Source organism: Triplophysa dalaica, chromosome 25 (genome assembly GCF_015846415.1).
Source record: "Triplophysa dalaica isolate WHDGS20190420 chromosome 25, ASM1584641v1, whole genome shotgun sequence".
Classification (NCBI taxonomy): domain Eukaryota; kingdom Metazoa; phylum Chordata; class Actinopteri; order Cypriniformes; family Nemacheilidae; genus Triplophysa; species Triplophysa dalaica.
The window spans coordinates 7,245,397-7,265,827 of record NC_079566.1 but is presented as its reverse complement, the minus strand read 5'-3'; the positions used below and the strand labels follow the sequence as shown (position 1 = coordinate 7,265,827).

Here is a 20,431-nt window from a genome sequence, read left to right as displayed (position 1 = left end):
GGGTTCTGGACATCTTCAGATACATGACATCAATGATTGTCAAATTCCAACAGATAAAAAAAAATCTAAACCTAACTTACTCTGTTAGAAATCTTATAATGGATTGTGACTAAATCCAGGACATTGGATCAAAACAAACATTAAAATCAACGAAAAATCAAGGTTCTGCCGTAGCCATCCCAGTTCCCTGATCTAAACACTATATAACATGAATGGGATGAACTGAAGAGAGAACAATTCTGTATAGAGGAATAGTCCATGATCGCTTCATGTGTTCTTTAAACTTAGACATAAGATTCAAGCAGTTTTTTCAAACGGAGGTAAAGAAATAAAGGTGGGCTAGAGTGTATAAAAAAAACATTTAGTTTTTACTGCGATTTCACCTCAATTTGAATCGTTTTACTTCAGTGCAACATTGGATTTTTGTGAATTTTAAAATAAAAACGCAGATTTATTTTCATAGCATTCTTTGCTCAAAATTACCAAGGGGGCTAATATTTTTCTCCCCAGCTGTACTTTAAGACCTTTGATAGTGCAACACTGATGTAAACATGCGAGGCATAATAATAACAAATTTGATTTCAAAATAAAGACAAGGAATGCAACAAATTTGGGCTTTTTGTTTTATTCATTTCTTATAAAGTCAAAAAGGTGGTCCTTTACTTTCCAGGGAGGATGATGCCATCATACTGAAAAGACAAAAAAAAGATTTGAAACTAGTATTTGAAATAGAAAATAAGTTCTAACAGTAATATTTTTTCAATAACTGAAAAAATGACTATGGATTTTTTTTTTAAACTTCTGTCTTCATACTAAAAACAGAATCATTCAACAGCACAGTTACTAAAACCCAATCACAATCATCAATAATTCACGGGTTGAAAAACCGAACCCATCATAACTCAAAGATGAAATATTAAAACTAGAAAGGTCTTGTAGAATATAAACTCCTATAAAAGTCTGAGTGGGTACAGGCAGATTTGAACACAAACCTTCTGTTGGAACCAGCGCATAGCCTCCTCCTTGCGGATACGGTGCTTGGCGCCAATGCGTCCCTTCTTCCTTTTCTTGTCAGCAATGCTGAAACCGGGTCTGCCAAGAACCTACGTAACACAGTCCATCATGAAGACATTGATCAATCTCCATGAGTGATTAACACTACAAATATTACAATTGACTGTGTATACGAGGCATTAAATCAGTAAGGCCTTAAATGAGCATTTACATTAAAACAGAAGTATAGAAACAAAACCAATGATTTCAAACAAACTTTTGTTTTTCTTTGAAATACTGAACATTTTGAAAATAAAATTTCAGATATAAATACACAAGCTGCTGTAAATCATGGTTTAGCTCAACTTAAAGAGAAGGAATAATGCAACTTACCACGTAGAAGTCCAAGCCGTAGATTCCAATGCTGGGGTCGTACTTGATGCCCAAATCAATGTGTTCTTGGATACCGAAGCCGAAGTTTCCTGTGTCTGAAAAGTTGTTCCTTCTCAACTCGTACTCACGCACCTACACACAAAAGTAAAACAATAGTTTTTTAATACAATAAGAGAGAGAGAAAAGACAACTACTGTGATACAAACTCAAATTGTAAACACAACAGTTGTATGATATTGAGCAAATATGGGCCTATGAGAGAAACGTCATCCAAAGCATTGCACAAATCTGTATCATAACCCTTTTTGTTTTTCTGAAACACTGTTTCCAACAACACAACCTCACCTTGAGTCCCTTCTCGAGAATCTCCTCAGCCTTGGCACCACGAACAGTGCAATGGACCGCAATCTTTTCATTTCTACGAATACCAAAGGATCGTACAGTATAGCGGGCTATGGAGAAAGAGAGGTTTGCAATTAGTAAAACTCACAATCTTGCAAACAGATCTACATAGGCAACAACATCCACCTACCCTTGGAGAAGACGGGAGTCTGTCCGGTGAGCTGTTCCAGCACTTTAGCCGCACGGGTCAGCCTGTCACCGCTCTCACCCACACAGATGTTCAGGCACAGCTTGCGGATGCGCAGCTCCCTCATAGGGTTCTCCTTCTTCTCACCCTGGTCCTGTACATCCAAACAAACATTGAAATTAAACTCCGTTTAACATGAACGGCAGATAAACAAGATAGTTTTTAAGCAAGACAGTTAACGCTCACGCGTCCTAATAGAACATGCCCGGACATATTCACGATTTGGAAAGCCTACAAAATGGCAACGTATGTCAACAAACCATCATGTTTCAGGTTTTAATGTTTAATCTAAGCACCGGTTGATTATCCGGATCCCGTCGTTTCCATAACTATAAAATATGGTTTTAAGGAAACTTCATGCGAGTCAACGACTGCCGCCCCGGCTCTCAGCGAACTCACACTAATCGGAATATCGTACACATCGCATCAGCGTGGGCACAAATATTACCATCATTCTGTATATCAGAGCAACCGCGACTAAACGAGATGCTTTCCTCTTAAATACAACATAAAAACGAGCAGATGTTCGTTGATTTTAGTGATACACTTTCATGATCATGATTTCTGCAACACTCACCGCCATGTTGGATCGCTTAGAAGAGGACGATGTACTTCCGGCGCAAAACATTTATGGTGCGGTTTAAGTACACATAACTACAGTTCCCATCACGCTTTGCGCAATCAGACTAATTAACTTCCGGTTTAGCGTTCTCGTGCGGAAACCGTGTTGCCAGATTGGCACAATTGGATTCTTTTGAATTGGAGAAAACTCCATTGGGTGGGTGGCCAAAATTCGGCCTGCTTATGAAAGTAAAAAACGCCCAAGCTTGCCTTTTCTTTGCTTTTCTTTGGGTGTAATTGATTCAAAACGTTTGAAAATAATGTGCAGTGCAGTCATAACCACATTATTCCTTAACACAGCACTTATTGGACCAGGTCTGGGAGGGAGTAATGTCAATCAATCTACCGTTGAGATGACAACTCGGGGTTTTGGGTGAGAAAAAGGACCAGATTTTGTATATTGAAGCGATCGCAATGACAAAGTGGTCTAAATATAGCACGGTATCCGGAGAGCAACTCAAATCTCACAATGTGCATTTGTGAATATAAGAATAACTGAATTCAGAGTACAGTCGAATGATTAAATAAAAATCAAATTGAATATCGGATTATACTAACGTTACTTCTGTTCAACGTCTTAAACTGTACAGACTGTGCTGTACTTTGGCACTCTCATCCTTGACAGCTGCTGGACTTGCTAATTATGTTCTGCAATATAAACGTTGTCAAAGACGTACTGTAAGTCTTTCAGATGTTAAGACAACTCTCAAAAGTAAGAGGATTTTTTTGTTCTTTTTTGTTGTGTCGTCTTATGTATGTATCAATTAATTGCACATTTTTGACTGCCGTTGCGATGTGCATGGAGTTCTTGAACGAGTATTAAATGCCTGCTCATGTTCCTTTCCCGTTATTTGTAGTGGGCACTTTTTGCACAAAAATGCGCATAGTGATGGATGTGTTTTTTGTGGGGCTTAAGTTATTAGTTAATTTCTTGATTTTCGCTTTTTAAGTGGTTTCTGGAAAATAGTATGTGTAATACAGTTCAAGTAGGGAAGGAAGGAGGCGGGAACCGGTGAACATTTAAACAAAGTTTAATCAAAATAAACAAACAACAACACGAAATGAATTAAAGAGTAAGTAGCATGAGATCATGAAAATGACATTTCATGCAGTCTGTTATGTTGCCGTGTTGCCTGTTAAGGTGTCTGCCAAGTCGTTAGTCTCAAGGTGAATAAATAACAAAGTTATTGGCTTGTAAAAATGGGAGTCGACTCTGAATCACGCAAACGAGACGTGAACTTGTACCGCACATATCTACGTCACTAGACATAGTCCCTGCCTACGTTTTGCTGGGACTACTGGGAGAACTTCACACTCCTCCCTAAACACTGTCGCTTGTTGTTGATGCGTGTGTATCATGTCTAGAAACTGTGTTCTACGTTGTAAAACTAAGTCCGTCTTATTTCAACAACCAAAGGAAGAACAATACTTACAATTAATTTTTCAAATGATACCGAAGGAGGATAACCTACTACAACCGCTATCATAAGCATGTACCGTTATTTCTGGGGTGTTGCCGTTTGTCTATCTTGCTATTAACTCTGCTTATTTAATTGTTCAATCTATTAACTCTCACAGTATTTATTTCAAGAAATGAGTCGAGTACTATCTGTATTGTAATAACTTCTGGAGATACGAAACACCGTACACTGAATGCCGTGTCAACAAGTCGATGTATTATACTGTTACAACTTACAAGAGAATTGTAAATTTCCGTTTTCTTACTGGCATCTGCAGAAGGATCAATGCATTTTCGAAATACTTTCATCGTTTACATTTAGACATTTGGCAGACGCTTTTATCCAAAGCGAGTTACAGTGCACTTATTACAGGGACAATCGCCCTGGAGCAACATGGAGTAAAGTGTCTTGCTCAAGGACAGACTGGTGGTGGCTGCTGGGATCGAACCAGCAACCTTTTGATTTACCAGTTCAGTGGTTTAACCCACTAGACCACCATCTCCACTAAACATCTCTTAAGTTTATGAACTTAATAGAATGTTTTATGAAATTGATGAGCAATAGCATAACATGCATTTTGTCACACTGTGAGTTTTTATGACATGAGTTGTCACTTGCCACTGAGAAACATCCTGCTCCAGTCGTGGTGGAGTTTGTTGTGGATTAGCGTCTTTGGGTGCTTCTTCGTCAGACTCCGGCGCAAACTGGTAAGGTAAAATCGCCGCCATCTCTAGCTACACATATTATATATATGACATCCAACCACCTGTAAACTGAAATCCTGTAATGATGGTAGGCGTTCCATATCCGACACATGATGAACGTGTTTGGCAAATCACAACAGACTACACCATATGACCAATCACATGACACAAGGCTAGCGGATAGGAGGGGACTAGACGGATGAATCGCAGAACGAATCATTTGAGAGTCAGTCAAGAAGTATGGTAAGAATAATTGCCTATTATTACAACATAATAGTGTCTTTCCACGTTGAATGTACATAAACATGTTGTTGGACACTCCATAAACCAAAGGACCTTAAAAATCATATGCTACTTACTCTTTAAGGCCGGAAGCCACCTCACGGTCGACTGCCAGCCACAAGAAGATAAATACAAACTTAATGGAGCAACTGTGAGTTTGTTTAAATGGAAGTGAATTAGAAAAGTTTAAACCATATACAGTTGAAAGAAAAAGTATGTAAACCCTTTGGGCTTACTTGAATTTCTTCATAAATTGGTCATAAAATGTGTTCTGATCTTCATCTAAGTCACAACAATAGAGAAACACAGTCTGCTTAAACTAATACTGCACAAACATTATACGTTTTCATGTTTTTATTGAACACAACATGTAAACATTCATAGTGCAGGGTGGAAAAAGTATGTGAAACCCTAGGCTAATGACTTCTCCAAGATCTAATTGGAGCCAGGAGTCAGCCAACCTGGGGTCCTATCAATGTGATGAGATTGGATGTGTTGATTAAAGCTGGCCTGTCCAATAAAAAACACACACCAGTTTTGAGTTTGCTGTTCTGAAGAAGCGTTGTCTGATGTGAACCATGCCTCGCACAAAAGAGCTCTCAGAAGACCTACGATCAAGAATTGTTGACTTACATAAAGCTGGAAAGGGCAACAAAAGTATATCTAAAAGCCTTGATGTCCATGTGTCCACGGTAAGACAGATTGTCTACAAATGGAGAAAGTTCAGCACTGTTGCTACACTTCCTAGGCGTGGTCGTCCTGTAAAGATGACTGCAAGAGCACAGCGCAGAATGCTCAATGAGGTGAAGAAGAATCCTAGAGTGTCAGCTAAACACTTACAGAAATCTCTGGCACATGCTAACGTTTTTGTTGACAAATCTACAATAAGGAAAACATTAAACAAGAATGGACTTCATGGGAGGACACCACGGAGGAAGCCACTGCTGTCCAAAAAAAACATTGCAGCACGTTTGAAGTTTGCAAAAGAGCACCTGGATGTTCCACAGCACTACTGGCAAAACATTCTGTGGACAGATGAAACCAAAATTGAGTTGTTTGGAAAGAACACACAACGCTATGTGTGGAGAACAAAAGGCACAGCACATCAACATCAAAATCTCATCCCAATTGTGAAATATGGTGGAGGGGGCATCATGGTTTGGGGCTGCTTTGCTGCCTCAGGCCCTGGACGGATTACTGTCATCGATGGAAAAATGAATTCCAAAGTTTATCAAGACATTTTGAAGGAAAACTTAAGACCATCTGTCCGCCAACTGAAGCTTAATAGAGGATGGACGATGCAACAGGACAACGACCCAAAGCATAGAAGTAAATCAACAACAGAATGGCTTCAACAGAAGAAAATATGCCTTCTGGAGTGGCCCAGTCAGAGTCCTGACATCAACCCGATTGAGATGCTGTGGCATGACCTCAAGAGAGCGATTCACACCAGACATCCCGAGAATATTGCTGAACTGAATCACTTTTGTAAAGAGGAATGGTCCAAAATTTCTCCTGACCGTTGTGCAGGTCTGATCTGCAACTATAGGAAACGTTTGGTTGAGGTTATTGCTGCCAAAGGAGGGTCAACCAGTTATTAAACCCAAAGGTTCACATACTTTTTCCACCCTGCACTATGAATGTTTACATGTTGTGTTCAATAAAAACATGAAAACGTATAATGTTTGTGCGGTATTAGTATAAGCAGACTGTGTTTCTCTATTGTTGTGACTAAGATGAAGATCAGGGGCCTGTACCATGAAGCCGGTTTAGGTGGCTAGCCAGGTAAGTTTAGGATTACTTTGCGCCAACCCTGGGTTTTAGGTACCATGAAAGTAACTCAGCTTTAATCGGTGTTCATCGCCATGGTAATTTACGCTGCACGGCTAACCTGCTCCGGAGAAGGCTATGATCTAGATTAGAGATCTCACACCGAAAATTAACCAATCAGCGGCGAGCAAATTCACATATAAGTGAGGCAACTAACTAACAGTGCGTGTCACAATGGCTAGTTATTTTTAATAATGTTTAATAAAATAAAAATACTAACATAAAAGATGTAAATATATATTACAAATATAAAATCAAGTAATGGTAACTATGTTGGTAAAATCTGATTTTAGAGATGACATTTGCTGGCTTTCCCTTACACATGAAATTAAATGTATTAATATTTCATTATTTTATTGTACTACATACAATATGTATTTCTTTGCATTGCATTTTTTACATTCTTGTTTGTGGTGCAGAACATAGGAACACTTCCAGTTTCACTGTGTTGGGTGAAGCATTTATTTTCTTTGTCCACTGAAGAAACTCTACAGCATTAAACAGCTACAGTAAGATATAGACAAAACCATAAATTGACAGGTGACATCACATATTTTTTAACACTGCTATTTTAATCTTTTTGTTATCAAGTTACACTTACAATTAACCTAAATAATGTATCATAAAGTAGGCCTACATTTTTAAATGTTTAAGACCTTTTTTAATACTTATAATGCCTACAACATTCCCTATGCGTCTGTGTTTTTGTCACTGCTTTAAGGAAGGTAAAGTATAACAGGGCTGTTTAATTGCCCGTTGGTGGGAGACGGGGGTCCATATGTATGCCAGAGGTTTTTGCTCTCCTGACCGCAGAACCACTTCAACATGGCCCTCAATCAAACCAGAGTCAGGATTGAGATGACCATCGGATTTTTAAATGAACACTTCAACTGACAACTAAGTTCACATACTGGTATTTTTTATTTAACCTTCTTTATTAAGAGTAAGCTTCTCTAGTGTATTTTGTTCACATTTCTTCATTAACCTATGAAGGTGAACACTTCAGTTTCTGGGGAAGGAATTGTGAAATTTCCTACAATAACAGAGACACCAGTAACATAAAATATAAATCCTAACATTCACATTTGTGCCATAATGAATAGTTCAGTACATTTATCTCTTTAACTTTGTCAGCACACAGATCGTTTCACTTCATCATGTGCTTCATCCTCATTAACAAAGGTAAACTAAATGAAAACTAATGTTAGCAGGATATGTTCATCCACTGTTGGGGCACATACACACATAACACACATCATATTACATTACTGTAATATTTACCTTACTACAGTATACTACAGTAAATGTGGGGACTATATAGTCGTTCAACTTGTGCATTAACTCAATCAGCAGTGTTTCTGAAACCGTTCTGTCTTGCGTAGACAGCAGAAACAGTATTACTCCGTGGCTGAAATGCATTTTTGTGTTACTAATATTTGCGCATAATTATTTCCTGAGAAGCATACGGAACTCCCTCTATCCATGTTGAACGCGATTGGTTTAGCGATCCTGACGTCACTCATTCATGTGCACGCGCGCACAAACTAATCTTAGCTTCTGGATCAAAGCTTGAGTTGACAAAGAAACTCCTGGAGCTGCTTCATGGTACCAACAAAGCTTGATCACGTTGGTTTGGTTTTGACAACCCAAAACTAATCCTGTAACCCAGAGTTTGTTCAACTACCATCATTGTACAGGCCCCAGAACACATTTTATGACCAATTTATGAAGAAATCCAAGTAAGCCCAAAGGGTTCACATACTTTTTCTTTCAACTGTACCATTATGTAAACACCATATTAATTAATTAATTAAAAAAAATCAATAATAACCTGTGTAATTAGAACAATTTGTATTTATAATATATAAATTAGACAATACATCAATGTATGTAGATGTTTAACGTGTTATTATACAGCTACAGCTAACTTTCCTGTAGCTCAGTGGTAAGAGCATTGCGTTTGTGGGTTCGATCCCAGGGGATTGCAAATACCTATGTAAAATGTGTAGGATAAAGCAATGGAAGTCGCAAAGCGTCTGCCAAATGCCTAAATGTAAATGTAATGTATTATCCAAAGTAAATTATTAACTAATTTACTTCTTTAATAATAAGTTATATTTCATATGAATTAAGCACAATAATTAAGCAAGTTTTTTAAACATCTCTTTATTAATTTATTTATTGTAATTTGAAAACTTCGATAGTCACTATTAAATATAACAATTATTAAAATACACAAAATATAAGATATTGAACATTAAAAATCTGTAAATTGTCTGCCCTACAGATTTTGTATTTACACAATTTACAGTTTATGATCCCTCCAATGTGTATGAATGTGTACAAACACTGTATATATATTTCACAGTACATAACGCAACATTTAAATATGTTGTATTCTTTCCCGTAACAATGCATTCAATATAACAGATTCATAATAAAGTTTTTATGTGGAAATAAACTGTTTTTATTTAAATGAAATTCTTTAAAATACACATCCAATTACCACAGACACCAAAACACAGAAAACACACAAGCCCATAAAGAAATAACTATTATAACCTTTACAAGCTACAATCCCTTCTGTGTCATTGACTGAATTTAGATCAATTAGAGGTTCATTGTCAGAAACAAGAGCAGGGGTAGGACTTGGCTCCCTCAAAACAGGGAACCCAGATTCTCCCTGCTCCTTCAAAGCATTTGTCAGAAATGCAAGAGTCCTCTTCGGAAAGACCGGAGGAGAGAAAAGGTTATGCCCACGAACAAAGAAGTGAAATAGTGCACCACTTTGTGCACATCGTTCAAAGTCTCCAAAGAGCTTCATGAAGCAGACTGACAGCTGACCAGGAGCCCAAAGTGAGTCTTGCTCTCTGACTGAGAGTGTGTGGAAGAAGGCTGTTTTACCGTGGTAGGAGCACAGTGGCTCCAACTCTTTTGGAAAACGCTGCTTTAATCCCTCAATTACACACTTAAGAAGTCGTAAACAAAGTTTCCTAACAGAGGAGAGAAGATGTTAATATGTGTGTGATCATAATTATATGATAATTAATACTTTTCTAACAAAATAAAGACAGCTGTAGGTCATACCGGCAACATTTGTTGGAACGACCCTCACAACACGTTCTCTTATTGCCGTGAAACTGGATCATCTCTTTCTCAATGTGGGAGAAGGATATCCGCCAACTCTCTAAAAAAAACAATGAACCTAGAGATATCAGTCATGCATGCAAAGAGAAATGTTTTTAAAGATTGAATGTGCACACTGCCTACCTTTGGCCTCATCTTTGAGATTTTTCGCTTTCGGTCCTTTTGGGACAAAATAGACAGCTTTGCTGGTAAAGTTGCGGCGACATCGCTTTCCAAGCCACCGGTCTATATCTGGACCTGCCCGTGCGGCTTGCGGCCATCCCTGTAGCACCTCAAGGGCAGGAACGATGTCTAGAGATAATACATCCTCTTCTTCACTTTGGGTTTTTAATTCAAGGGTTATTGCAGGTGAAGTCAGCTGTAGTCTATTCATCACCCAGCAGCCCCCACCTAAATACACAGGAAACAGAATTATGTAGATAAAAACATATCTGATGATGTTACATTACAATAATGTTGTTAAACGTACCTTTATAGTTGCCAAGGAATTTACGGACCAAGCGGTGCATTTCTTTTTTTATTTTGATGGCTGAGATGGTACGGCCATCTTCCAAAAGAAAGTGCTGGACATTTAAACGCGTCGATTTGTAAAGCTTGACCGAATAAAACAGTCCATCATATTCTTCCAGTGGTGTCAATGTAACCCGTGGCACTTTTAGTTTCAGCATAATGTCAAACTCGTTGGGTTTGTTAATCTGTTGGTGAAAAATATACTGGATTCCTCACAATATTTCATACAAAGAACTAAACATACACATGAGTAACCACATAAGTAAAAAAAGTTAATTTCCGGTTATAACATAAGAATTTATTTTATATTTAATATATATTCATATTATTGAACACTCACCTAAAGGATTATTAGGAACACCATACTAATACTGTGTTTTACCCCCCTTCGCCTTCAGAACTGCCTTAATTCTACGTGGCATTGATTAAACAAGGTGATGAAAGCATTCTTTAGAAATGTTGGCCCATATTGATAGAATAGCATCTTGCAGTTGATGGAGATTTGTGGGATGCACGAAGCTCCCGTTCCACCACATCCCAAAGATGCTCTATTGGGTTGAGATCTGGTGACTTTGGGGGCCATTTTAGTACAGTGAACTCATTGTCATGTTCAAGAAACCAATTTGAAATGATTCGAGCTTTGTGACATGGTGCATTATCCTGCTGGAAGTAGCCATCAGAGGATGGGTACATGGTGGTCATAAAGGGATGGACATGATCAGAAACAATGCTCAGGTAGGCCGTGGCATTTAAACGATGCCCAATTGGCAGTAAGGGGCCTAAAGTGTGCCAAGAAAACATCCCCCACACCATCACACCACCACCATAATTGCATTAATGAGAAATTGAACAGGTGTTCCTAATAATCCTTTAGGTGAGTGTATATTAATTGTATTAAATTGAAACAACTCAACAGTTATTGATTCATTGCGGAAGTCTAGTGGAAATTAAGTTTGGGTCACATAACGTTGTTTATCCCTATATTACTATTTTTAAATTGACATTTGTTTACCTTCACCATCTCATAGTAGCTCCCACTGGTGAGGACTGAGACCTCCTTAAAGAAGGCCTGATCTTCATTGTTCTTCAGGAAATCCACCAGGCTATCGATTAGATGATTAACTATCCTCACAGCACTCTGTTGGTCAGTCTTGCGGAGACGCAGGTCTCTGGCTTTCTGCCTGAACAAGCGGTCCAGCTCAGGAGAAATGAAGCGATCATCTCCAGTAGTTCCAGTGGATGCTATTGAAATTAACTAACAGTTAACTTTCTTTAACTGAAAATTCATAAGTCTCCACTATGTTTTACGTCAAAATTTGGAGTACACTTTATCAGCATGGCAGGTTTTTTTTAAATATTTCACTTCACTTCATATAGATTTTAATGTTTTGTTTACAGTTTAGATCAATGTGATCATGTTTAGCAATAAGTCAAAGTAGAAATGGTTAATAGTGAACACGGTATACAAACTCAGAGACCACACTCATTCAAACTTAATCTCCCTCATTACCTGCTCTTTGTTTTTCCATGATGAAGCTTTAGAGGAGCTCAATATCTCAGGGACAGTGCTAAAATATGAACATTGTAATTAGTATTAATTATTAGCCGAATGTGCTTATATTCACTCATAATACTTTAAATTAAAATAAATTTATCAATTATAAAGAAATATAGCAAATTAACAAATTAAGAAGGAAACCAAAGAAAACAAACAGAAGTACATTATCAGTAAATGTAAAACTAATAGGCTACAAAAAACATTGAGGGACATAATCCGGATAGGGATAGTTCACCCTTAAATGAAAACTATTTCATCATTCACTCACCCTCCTGTCATTCCAAACCTGTATGACTTTCTTTCTTCTGCATTACACAAATATATATTTTGAAGAACATAGGCGACTTGACAACATTGTTCTCAAAGTATCTTCTATTGTGTTTTACAGAGGAATGGCATGAGGGTAAATAAATAATGGACCTATACCTATTTCTAGTGGTAAAAATGACACTGCAATTCAACGACATACATATCACAAAATGGTTTAGTGGAATCAAATTGTGGATTAAAACTTTACCTAAAGAGTTATGCGTCTTGTATGAAACATCATATTTATATTTACAGCACGCTATAAGTAATGTGTGAATGAAACTTACCTACTTCCTGATCTAGAGATGATCTGTTGACAGACTAACGCAGCACAAGAGTACTTTGGTTCTAAGCTCCTCCCTGTCATGTTACATCACCTTGTCACTTTCATTTTACAGGAAAATTACTTGTTCTGCTGGTACATGTTCAGGGTGTGGACAGTGATAAAGCTCAATCCGAAACTTTAAGATGTTTTAGCCAGAGGACATTTCCCCCTGATGTTTACCTACTATTGACAGTGATTTTTGCACAAGTTACTGTATCCGGTCAAGCAGTTTGTGTTTTTCATCAAAATCTTAAAGGTATTCATTTGGAGACGAAAATGTACTGTTTTAAGTAAACCTCTGTATGAGCTACACACAAACAATTGATTTGAATCATGGCTTGACATTAAACATCCTTAATCTTTTGATTGCAAAACAATTTTTGTAATAGCGTTTGATGATGATAGTGTAGATATTAATCCTGTACAATTTTAGCAAAGTGGGATTCACAAATTATAATAACTCATAAAACTTGTTTTACAATTTTTGTTCTTTCTGTATAGATATTAAAAATATTAAATTGTGAATTGTATTGATTGTTTATAATGCTGAAAAACAATTTACTTTTGAATGTACTGGTACAATAAAATCATATTCCTTTACAGTACTTTGCCGTACATGAAAGAATAGTGGCAAAATCTGTGATGAATAATAATAATTTATTTTTTATAACCATTTTATCTAAAGGTATTTGGAAACACACAATATCCTCCTTTCCTTCTGAAGCTTTTACGATGGGTTTTTATCAGCATAAGCCAGTCTTTTAGAACCGTGCTCAGGTTCTGAGACATTCCAGCTTGCTGTGTGTCTGATGAGAGGATTCATTTAGTTTTGGTAGCCTTCTGAGCGGACTTGGTCACTTTGCCAACAGTGGAGGCTTTCTTGTCTACAGCCTTGATGACACCAACAGCAACAGTCTGTCTCATGTCCCTCACAGCGAAACGACCTGAAAAACAGTAGTGGAAGGATCTTCAAATATAGCCGATACAGAAATAATTAAAGATTTGTTTTTGATCAACTACTGTTAATTCGAACATAAATGATGACACTTGCCCAGTGGTGGATACTGTGAGAAGCTCTCCACACACATGGGCTTGCCAGGGATCATTACAATAATGGCAGCATCTCCAGATTTCAGGGACTTGGGGTTGTCCTCAAGCTTCTTGCCGGAGCGGCGGTCGATCTTCTCCTTGAGCTCAGAAAACTTGCAGGCAATGTGGGCAGTGTGGCAGTCCAGCACAGGGGCATAACCCTGAGAGATCTGACCGGGGTGGTTCAAGATTATGACCTGGAAGGATCAGGGTGGCATAGAAGATAAAGCACTCAGTTGCTCATTAGTTATACAATAAAGACCAGGCAGATAATTCAGCGTATCGAACCTGAGCTGTGAAGTTGGCAGCCTCCTGGGGAGGGTCGTTCTTGCTGTCACCGGCCACATTACCGCGACGGATGTCTTTAACTGAGACGTTCTTAACATTGAAGCCAACGTTGTCACCAGGGAGAGCCTCAGAAAGAGACTCATGATGCATCTCAACAGACTTGACCTCAGTGGTCAAATTAACAGGAGCAAAGGTCACGACCATACCAGCCTTCAAAGTTCCGGTCTCAATTCGTCCAACAGGCACAGTTCCAATACCTGATGGAAAATCAACATTGTAGGTTTTTGTTCTCTCAGAATAGAACTAAATAGTCAATTCTGACCTCCAATTTTGTACACATCCTGTAGAGGTAAACGAAGAGGTTTGTTAACAGGGCGAGAGGGTGGCAGGATGGAGTCCAGAGCCTCAAGGAGTGTAACTCCGCTGGCCGAACCTTCCTTCCTCTCAATTTTCCATCCTTTGAACCAGCTCATCTGTTATCCATAAAAAATACAAAAGGAGAAAAGCCATAATCAATAAAACATACTAAAACTAATAAAAACCTAAAAAAAATTTTTTAAAGAAGCAAATTATTCTGACATTTGAGCTGGGCTCCAGCATGTTGTCACCATGCCATCCAGAAATTGGGACAAAGCCAACAGTGGCAGGGTTGTAGCCGATCTTCTTGATGTAGGTGCTGACTTCCTTGGTGATTTCCTCAAAACGGGCCTGGCTGTAAGGAGGCTCGGTGGAGTCCATCTTGTTGACTCCAACAATAAGCTGTTTCACGCCCAGGGTGTAGGCAAGCAAGGCATGCTCACGGGTCTGTCCATTTTTGGAGATACCTGCTTCAAACTCACCAACACCAGCAGCAACAATCAGCACAGCACAGTCAGCCTGGAAAAGAGATGTAATAAAAAATATATATATTTTTGAAGAGCAAATGATGCAATAATAAATGTATTAGAAATGTATGCATGGTAACTTGGGATATGTGGTATGTTAAATACAAACAACCCTACCTGAGAGGTACCGGTAATCATGTTCTTGATGAAGTCTCTGTGGCCGGGGGCATCAATGATGGTGATGTAGTACTTGCTGGTCTCAAATTTCCAGAGAGAAATATCAATGGTGATACCACGCTCACGCTCTGCCTTCAGTTTGTCCAACACCCAAGCATACTTGAAGGAGCCCTTGCCCATCTTGGTTTAGAAACATATTAAGAACATTATTATTTTCCATTATAACTAGAATATTCTATATACGGTATCAGTTAAAAGTTTGGATACGTTTTAGTGAAATGTTTCTAACTGTTAAAAGTTACTTACTGTATGTAGACAAAATATAATTGTGCCCACATATGAATTTCTATAAATAGTAAACAAACATTTTATATTAAAAAAGAGTGGCTTCTTTGAAGATGCCAACAAATAAGTTAAAAAAAGTTTTTATTTATTTTAAATGCTTTTATTTGCAAGATATTTCCCAGAGTTACTGCTTAAGTATTGATGAGTTTTATAATGTGGAAACAAATAGAGAAAGAATTTTTTTTTTCCACACTTTTGACTGGTAGGGTCAAAACTTTCTCTCAAAAGGTAGTGGTCTAGCTTTTGTTGAAACTAGTAACTTTGTATTAGCACCTATTATATTATTGCTCCTGTTTGACATATGGCTTACTGCTCCCTGAACTCTCTGTAAGTTGTTTTGGATAAAAGCGTCTGCTAAATCAGGGGTTTTCAAACTGTGGGTCTGGACCCACTTGTGGGTTGCACAGTGGCAAGAGGTGGGTCGTGGAAAGTCACTTGGCTTTTGAATGACACACAAAAAAATAGTTTTGTCCAGTTAATGACTGTCAATAACAGTAGCTTTGATATTTTATCATTAGATTGATGGTATTTCCACTTAATTTGAATTTATTCTAAACTCAGCAAAAAAAGAAACGTCCCTTTTTCAGGACTGTGTATTTCAACAATAATGTTGTGAAAATCCAAATAACTTTACAGATCTTCAATTTAAAGGGTTTAAACAGTGTTTTCCATGCATGTTCAATTAACCATAATCAATTAATTAACATGCGCCTGTGGAATGGTCGTTAAGACCTTAACAGCTTACATAGAGTAGGCATTTAAGGTCACAGTTCTAAAAACGCAGGACACTAAAGAGATGTGTCTACCGACTGTGAAAAACACCCAAAGAAAGATGCCCAGGGTCCCTGCTCATCTGCGTGAACGTGCATTAGGCATGCTGCAGGGAGGCATGAGGACTGCTGATGTGGCTAGGGCAATAAATTGCCATGTCTGCACTGTGAGACGCCTAAGACAGCGCTACAGGGAGACAGGAAGGACATCTGATCATCCTCGCAGTGGAAGACCACGTGTAACAACACCTGCACAGGATCGATTCATCCGAATATCACATCTTCGTGACAGGTACAGGATGGCCACAACAACTGCCCGAGTCACACAAGGAACACAAAATACCTCCATCAGTGCTCAGACTGTCCGCAATAGGCTGAGAGAGGCTGGACTGAGGGCTTGTAGGCCTGTTGTAAGGCAGGTCCTTACCAGACATCACCAGCAACAACGCCGCCTATGGGCTCAAACCCACCTTCGCTGGACCAGACAGGAGTGGCCCAAAGCGCTCTTCACTGATGAGTCATGGTTTTGTCTCACCAGGGGTGATGGACGGATTCGTGTTTATCGTCGAAGGAATGAACGTTACACCGAGGCCTGTACCCTGGAGCGGGATCGATTTGGAGGTGGGGGATCTGTCATGGTCTGGGGCGGTATATCACATCACCATCGGACTGGGCTTGTTGTCATTGCAGGCAATCTCAATGCCTTGAGGTACAGGGAAGACATCCTCCTCCCTCATGTGGTATCCTTTATGCATACTCATCCGGACATGATCCTCCAGTCAAAGCAATGTCAGTGTTCTGCCATGGCCAGCGAAGAGCCCGGATCTCAATCCAATTGAGCACGTCTGGGACCTGTTGGATCGCAGGGTGAGGGCTAGGGCCATTCCCCCCAGAAATGTCCAGGAACTTGCAAGTGCCTTGGTGGAAGAGTGGGGTAACATCTCACAGCAAGAACTGACAAATCTGGTGCAGTCCATGAGGAGGAGATGCACTGCAGTATTTCAAGCAGCTGGTGGCCACACAAGATACTGACTGGTACTTTTGATTTTGAGCCTACCTTCATTCAGGGACACATTATTCTATTTCTGTTAGTCACATGTTTGTGAAACATTTTTAGTTTATGTCTTATGGTGTTGACTCTTTTAGTGTTCATACAAATATTTACACATATTAAGTTTACTAAAAGTAAAAACAGTTGAAAGTCAGAGGACGTTTCTTTTTTGCTGAGTTTATTTAGGTAAAATAAAAACTTTTCTTCTTATGGAGGATCTCCCCATATTTCCATTTAAATATATTTTGGTGGGTCTCAAGATAGGTTATACCTGTCTAGGTGGGTCCTGGATTGAAAATGTTTGGGAATTGCTGTGCTTAATGAGTAAATATAAAGTTATTTAAATGTAGTGTATATTGTATTGTAATATACCAATATTTTGATATTATAAAATAATGTACGTTTGTGTTTTTAAAGTTCATTGTTAAAACAAATTTATTAATTTTATTAACATCTATTTTTCATAAATGATGAATTAAAATGATTGCTTGTAGTTTTCTACATTTCATGATGTTATTCTAATAATGCTCCTGATGTAGACCAGTTTCTCAACCAGGAGTCAAGAATTTAAAAAACATTTTTGGTTATTTTTATAACCGGACTGGCCATTTGAAGCACAGGGAGTTTTCCCGGTGGGGCGCTGGCAAATGTGGACCGGCCCACTCAGTACAAAAAGTCAGAAGCCATAATATTACATCTCTTTTCTATGCAGATGGATACGTGCATCGATCGTGCGGGCTTCGCCTACAAAAGAGCGTGTGTTTATGCTTGCACGAATGTACTGCCCTCCCCCTCACTGGCTGTTGTGATATCTGTGTTCTAGTGGTTTAATGCAGCAGCGGTAACAAGTGCTCGTCAAATGTCAAAAGACTGACCAATCAAATTAAATATAGAATATAGCCAATCAAACTAAAGAAGACAGCTCTATCAACCTATCAAATTGAAGGAGGCAGAACTTGCTGTCGATTGGCAGTCACTTTAAATGTGTGAACTCCAATGAGGGAATTCGGTTTTAATGATGACTGTGTTATGAGATCTAAGAAGCCAAACATAACAAAGCCAAAGGTTTTACAATAAAAATATTTCTGAGTTATGCTGTTGAAAAATTTGAAAAATGGTTGGTCACATAATTTAAGACGCGTGTTATCGTATGACTAATATTATCGTTTGTTTTAGATGTAATGCAATGCGTATGCACGATTTAAGGTTAAAAACGCTGTATTTTCCACATAGCCCCGCCTCTCTGAAACGCACAGATTTTTTCCAAAGCCCATCGGTCTCGTAGTGATTGGTCAAATACTGCAAGCGTGTGATGAAAATGTAACGCTTCTTACCATATTTGGAACATCAGGTTCCAAAGCAATTGTCCTGACAGGTACACCCACCTTACTTGCGTATACATTTGGGGAGTCTTAGCCAAATAATACCACAAACTGTAATAGATCTGTGGGGGTGTTACACGAGGCGGTTCAGGCAGGTCTGGGTGAGCATTCGCTTTTAGATAGAATGCATCTTCTGTTCCGACAATTTCATTTTTGAAATTTTACCTGTCTAATACATGCATGGGCAACTTACAACACACCAAAGACACCCATTCGCACCATATCACCCCTTTAGTGATGTGATCAGGCCAAGTATGCTATTCCATATTCGGAATTTGTGCTCTGCATTTAACCCATCCAACAATATTTGTTAGCAAAGACTAGTCACAACATGTCATGGTCAGTTTAAATACATTACCTTATATTACATTAAATACTTTGTATTGATTGTAAATGTTTAGGCAGGCTTTTATGTCATTTCTCTTTGTTGCTTAGACTGCACTGGCCTTTACTGCTTGATGTTTTATTGACTTTGCAAGGTGGCATGAAAGGTCTTTCAAACATTTACATTTATGAATTGTAGTGCTGTAGAATGTTTTAAGCTGGGTCTTGTGGGGTGCTTCTACTGAAACCAGGGCCACTTTTTACTTCCAGTCCGCCTCTGCATATACATCAAACTCTACAATATTTTTCTGGGTAGTAATAAAGCGGGGATCGTTTAAATGTTGTTGACCTTTATAAATAAGAGGCTATTTGCAAATACTAATCTAAAGCAAGAGTAAACAGTAGATGTCGCTCAAAGCACATGGTGTTTGTTTATTAAAGACACTCCCAGCACTTCTCAGAGATACATTACTCATATAGCAAACAGCCAGGAATAAATCGACATGTCTGACTTACCTCAGCGGCTTCCTTCTCAAACTTCTCGATGGTTCTTTTATCGATGCCTCCACATTTGTAGATGAGATGTCCCGTGGTGGTGGACTTGCCAGAGTCGACGTGGCCAATAACAACGATGTTAATATGAATCTTTTCTTTACCCATATTGCAAATTTACTGTGGAGAGCCATGGATTTATTTTAAGTATGCACATATTCAGATATAACAAAATACTTTACTGCGAAACACACTGGCATAATTATTAAATTATGTCTGTTAAAGGGTCAAATGTGAATACGCAGTGAAGCAGTGGGCGCGTCTCAGAGCGCCGCGTGAACGCGCACAGTCCTGAGTCAGACACGCACTCCTTCCTCTATTCATTTCATTAAATGTCCTCCATGTTGAAGGACTGGAGTGACAGCACCAGCCATGTTCTCTCAGCTTTGCCAATAAGTTTGCGTTATATGTCATAGCAAAGCTGGTTTAACGGGATGGGAAAAAACGTTGTTTGGCACAAAAATATATACAAATCACATACGCCAGGGCTGTGCAATAAATCCCTTGTTAACTCGAAACGAGCGGAGTAAAATCACGTTTTTATTCTAACGTCATACATTCGCTGTTGCATACTGCGTCGCTTCACACCGCTAGCAAGATGAGGAAAGTGCAACTTACCGAGCTAAAGCACTACAGACAGCCCCAAGCAGACCGGAGAGAAAGGAACGAGTCTCACCACCCGTCTAAATTTATACTAGTTCAGACAGGGGTGGGATATCAAGAAACACTTGGACCACATCGATACAGTTTATAAGAGAGCATCATTGGTAGCTATATTGTGCACTCGCTATTTTTTGATTGGATGAGAGGACATCAGTAAAGGGGGCATGAGTATGTAAAACCCAGCTGCAGGAGGGGGTAGAACACGTGTTTAAACAGCTGCGAGGACCATGACAAGTCAGAATGCA

General features: G+C 38.7%; 3 protein-coding genes across 6 annotated transcripts; all 3 read right to left on the bottom strand.

The window, feature by feature from the left end:
* Positions 1-609: 609 nt before the first annotated feature.
* rpl11 (ribosomal protein L11) lies at positions 610-2,679 on the bottom strand. Of its 3 annotated transcripts, none has more exons than XM_056741419.1 (6): positions 2,553-2,679; positions 1,919-2,069; positions 1,732-1,838; positions 1,387-1,518; positions 993-1,103; positions 610-689 (listed from the first exon to the last, which is right to left on the bottom strand). In XM_056741419.1, the coding sequence occupies exons 1-6, from the start codon at positions 2,601-2,603 to the stop codon at positions 660-662; spliced, it is 582 nt and encodes a 193-aa protein (XP_056597397.1). In that variant the 5' UTR covers positions 2,604-2,679; the 3' UTR covers positions 610-659. The 3 variants fall into 3 exon arrangements, with proteins under 3 accessions (XP_056597397.1, XP_056597399.1, XP_056597400.1); XM_056741421.1 differs by lacking the exon at positions 2,553-2,679 and adding an exon at positions 2,424-2,446; XM_056741422.1 differs by lacking the exon at positions 2,553-2,679 and adding an exon at positions 2,236-2,258.
* A 6,383-nt stretch (positions 2,680-9,062) lies between these two features.
* On the bottom strand, positions 9,063-13,219 carry LOC130415928 (cyclic GMP-AMP synthase). Of its 2 annotated transcripts, none has more exons than XM_056741946.1 (7): positions 12,684-13,219; positions 12,040-12,097; positions 11,542-11,771; positions 10,489-10,714; positions 10,143-10,409; positions 9,960-10,059; positions 9,063-9,865 (listed from the first exon to the last, which is right to left on the bottom strand). In XM_056741946.1, exons 2-7 carry the CDS (start codon positions 12,056-12,058, stop codon positions 9,358-9,360), a joined length of 1,350 nt encoding a protein of 449 aa, XP_056597924.1. In that variant the 5' UTR covers positions 12,059-12,097; positions 12,684-13,219; the 3' UTR covers positions 9,063-9,357. The 2 variants fall into 2 exon arrangements, with proteins under 2 accessions (XP_056597924.1, XP_056597925.1); XM_056741947.1 differs by having other exon boundaries at positions 12,688-12,706.
* Positions 13,220-13,359: 140 nt separating this feature from the next.
* On the bottom strand, positions 13,360-20,246 carry LOC130415927 (elongation factor 1-alpha-like). Its single transcript, XM_056741945.1, has 8 exons — positions 20,142-20,246; positions 19,488-19,643; positions 15,100-15,279; positions 14,678-14,974; positions 14,421-14,571; positions 14,099-14,355; positions 13,773-14,007; positions 13,360-13,665 (listed from the first exon to the last, which is right to left on the bottom strand). Exons 2-8 carry the CDS (start codon positions 19,629-19,631, stop codon positions 13,541-13,543), a joined length of 1,389 nt encoding a protein of 462 aa, XP_056597923.1. The 5' UTR covers positions 19,632-19,643; positions 20,142-20,246; the 3' UTR covers positions 13,360-13,540.
* Positions 20,247-20,431: the final 185 nt, after the last annotated feature.

Bases quoted from the DNA above. Each gene is read 5' to 3' on its own strand.
- LOC130415928 (XM_056741946.1), bottom strand. The intron at 10,410-10,488 runs GTACGTTTAACA...CTGTGTATTTAG, and splicing joins ATTCCTTGGCAACTATAAAG to GTGGGGGCTGCTGGGTGATG. The intron at 9,866-9,959 runs GTATGACCTACA...CTCCTCTGTTAG, and splicing joins CGTTCCAACAAATGTTGCCG to GAAACTTTGTTTACGACTTC.
- rpl11 (XM_056741419.1), bottom strand. From the start codon at position 2,603: ATGTTTTGCGCCGGAAGTACATCGTCCTCTTCTAAGCGATCCAACATG. The intron at 1,104-1,386 runs GTAAGTTGCATT...TGTGTTACGTAG, and splicing joins ACGGCTTGGACTTCTACGTG to GTTCTTGGCAGACCCGGTTT. The intron at 690-992 runs GTTTGTGTTCAA...TTGTCTTTTCAG, and splicing joins TGCGCTGGTTCCAACAGAAG to TATGATGGCATCATCCTCCC.
- LOC130415927 (XM_056741945.1), bottom strand. From the start codon at position 19,631: ATGGGTAAAGAAAAGATTCATATTAACATCGTTGTTATTGGCCACGTC. The intron at 14,572-14,677 runs GTCAGAATAATT...TATGGATAACAG, and splicing joins TGCTGGAGCCCAGCTCAAAT to ATGAGCTGGTTCAAAGGATG. The intron at 14,356-14,420 runs GTCAGAATTGAC...ATTTTCCATCAG, and splicing joins GGATGTGTACAAAATTGGAG to GTATTGGAACTGTGCCTGTT.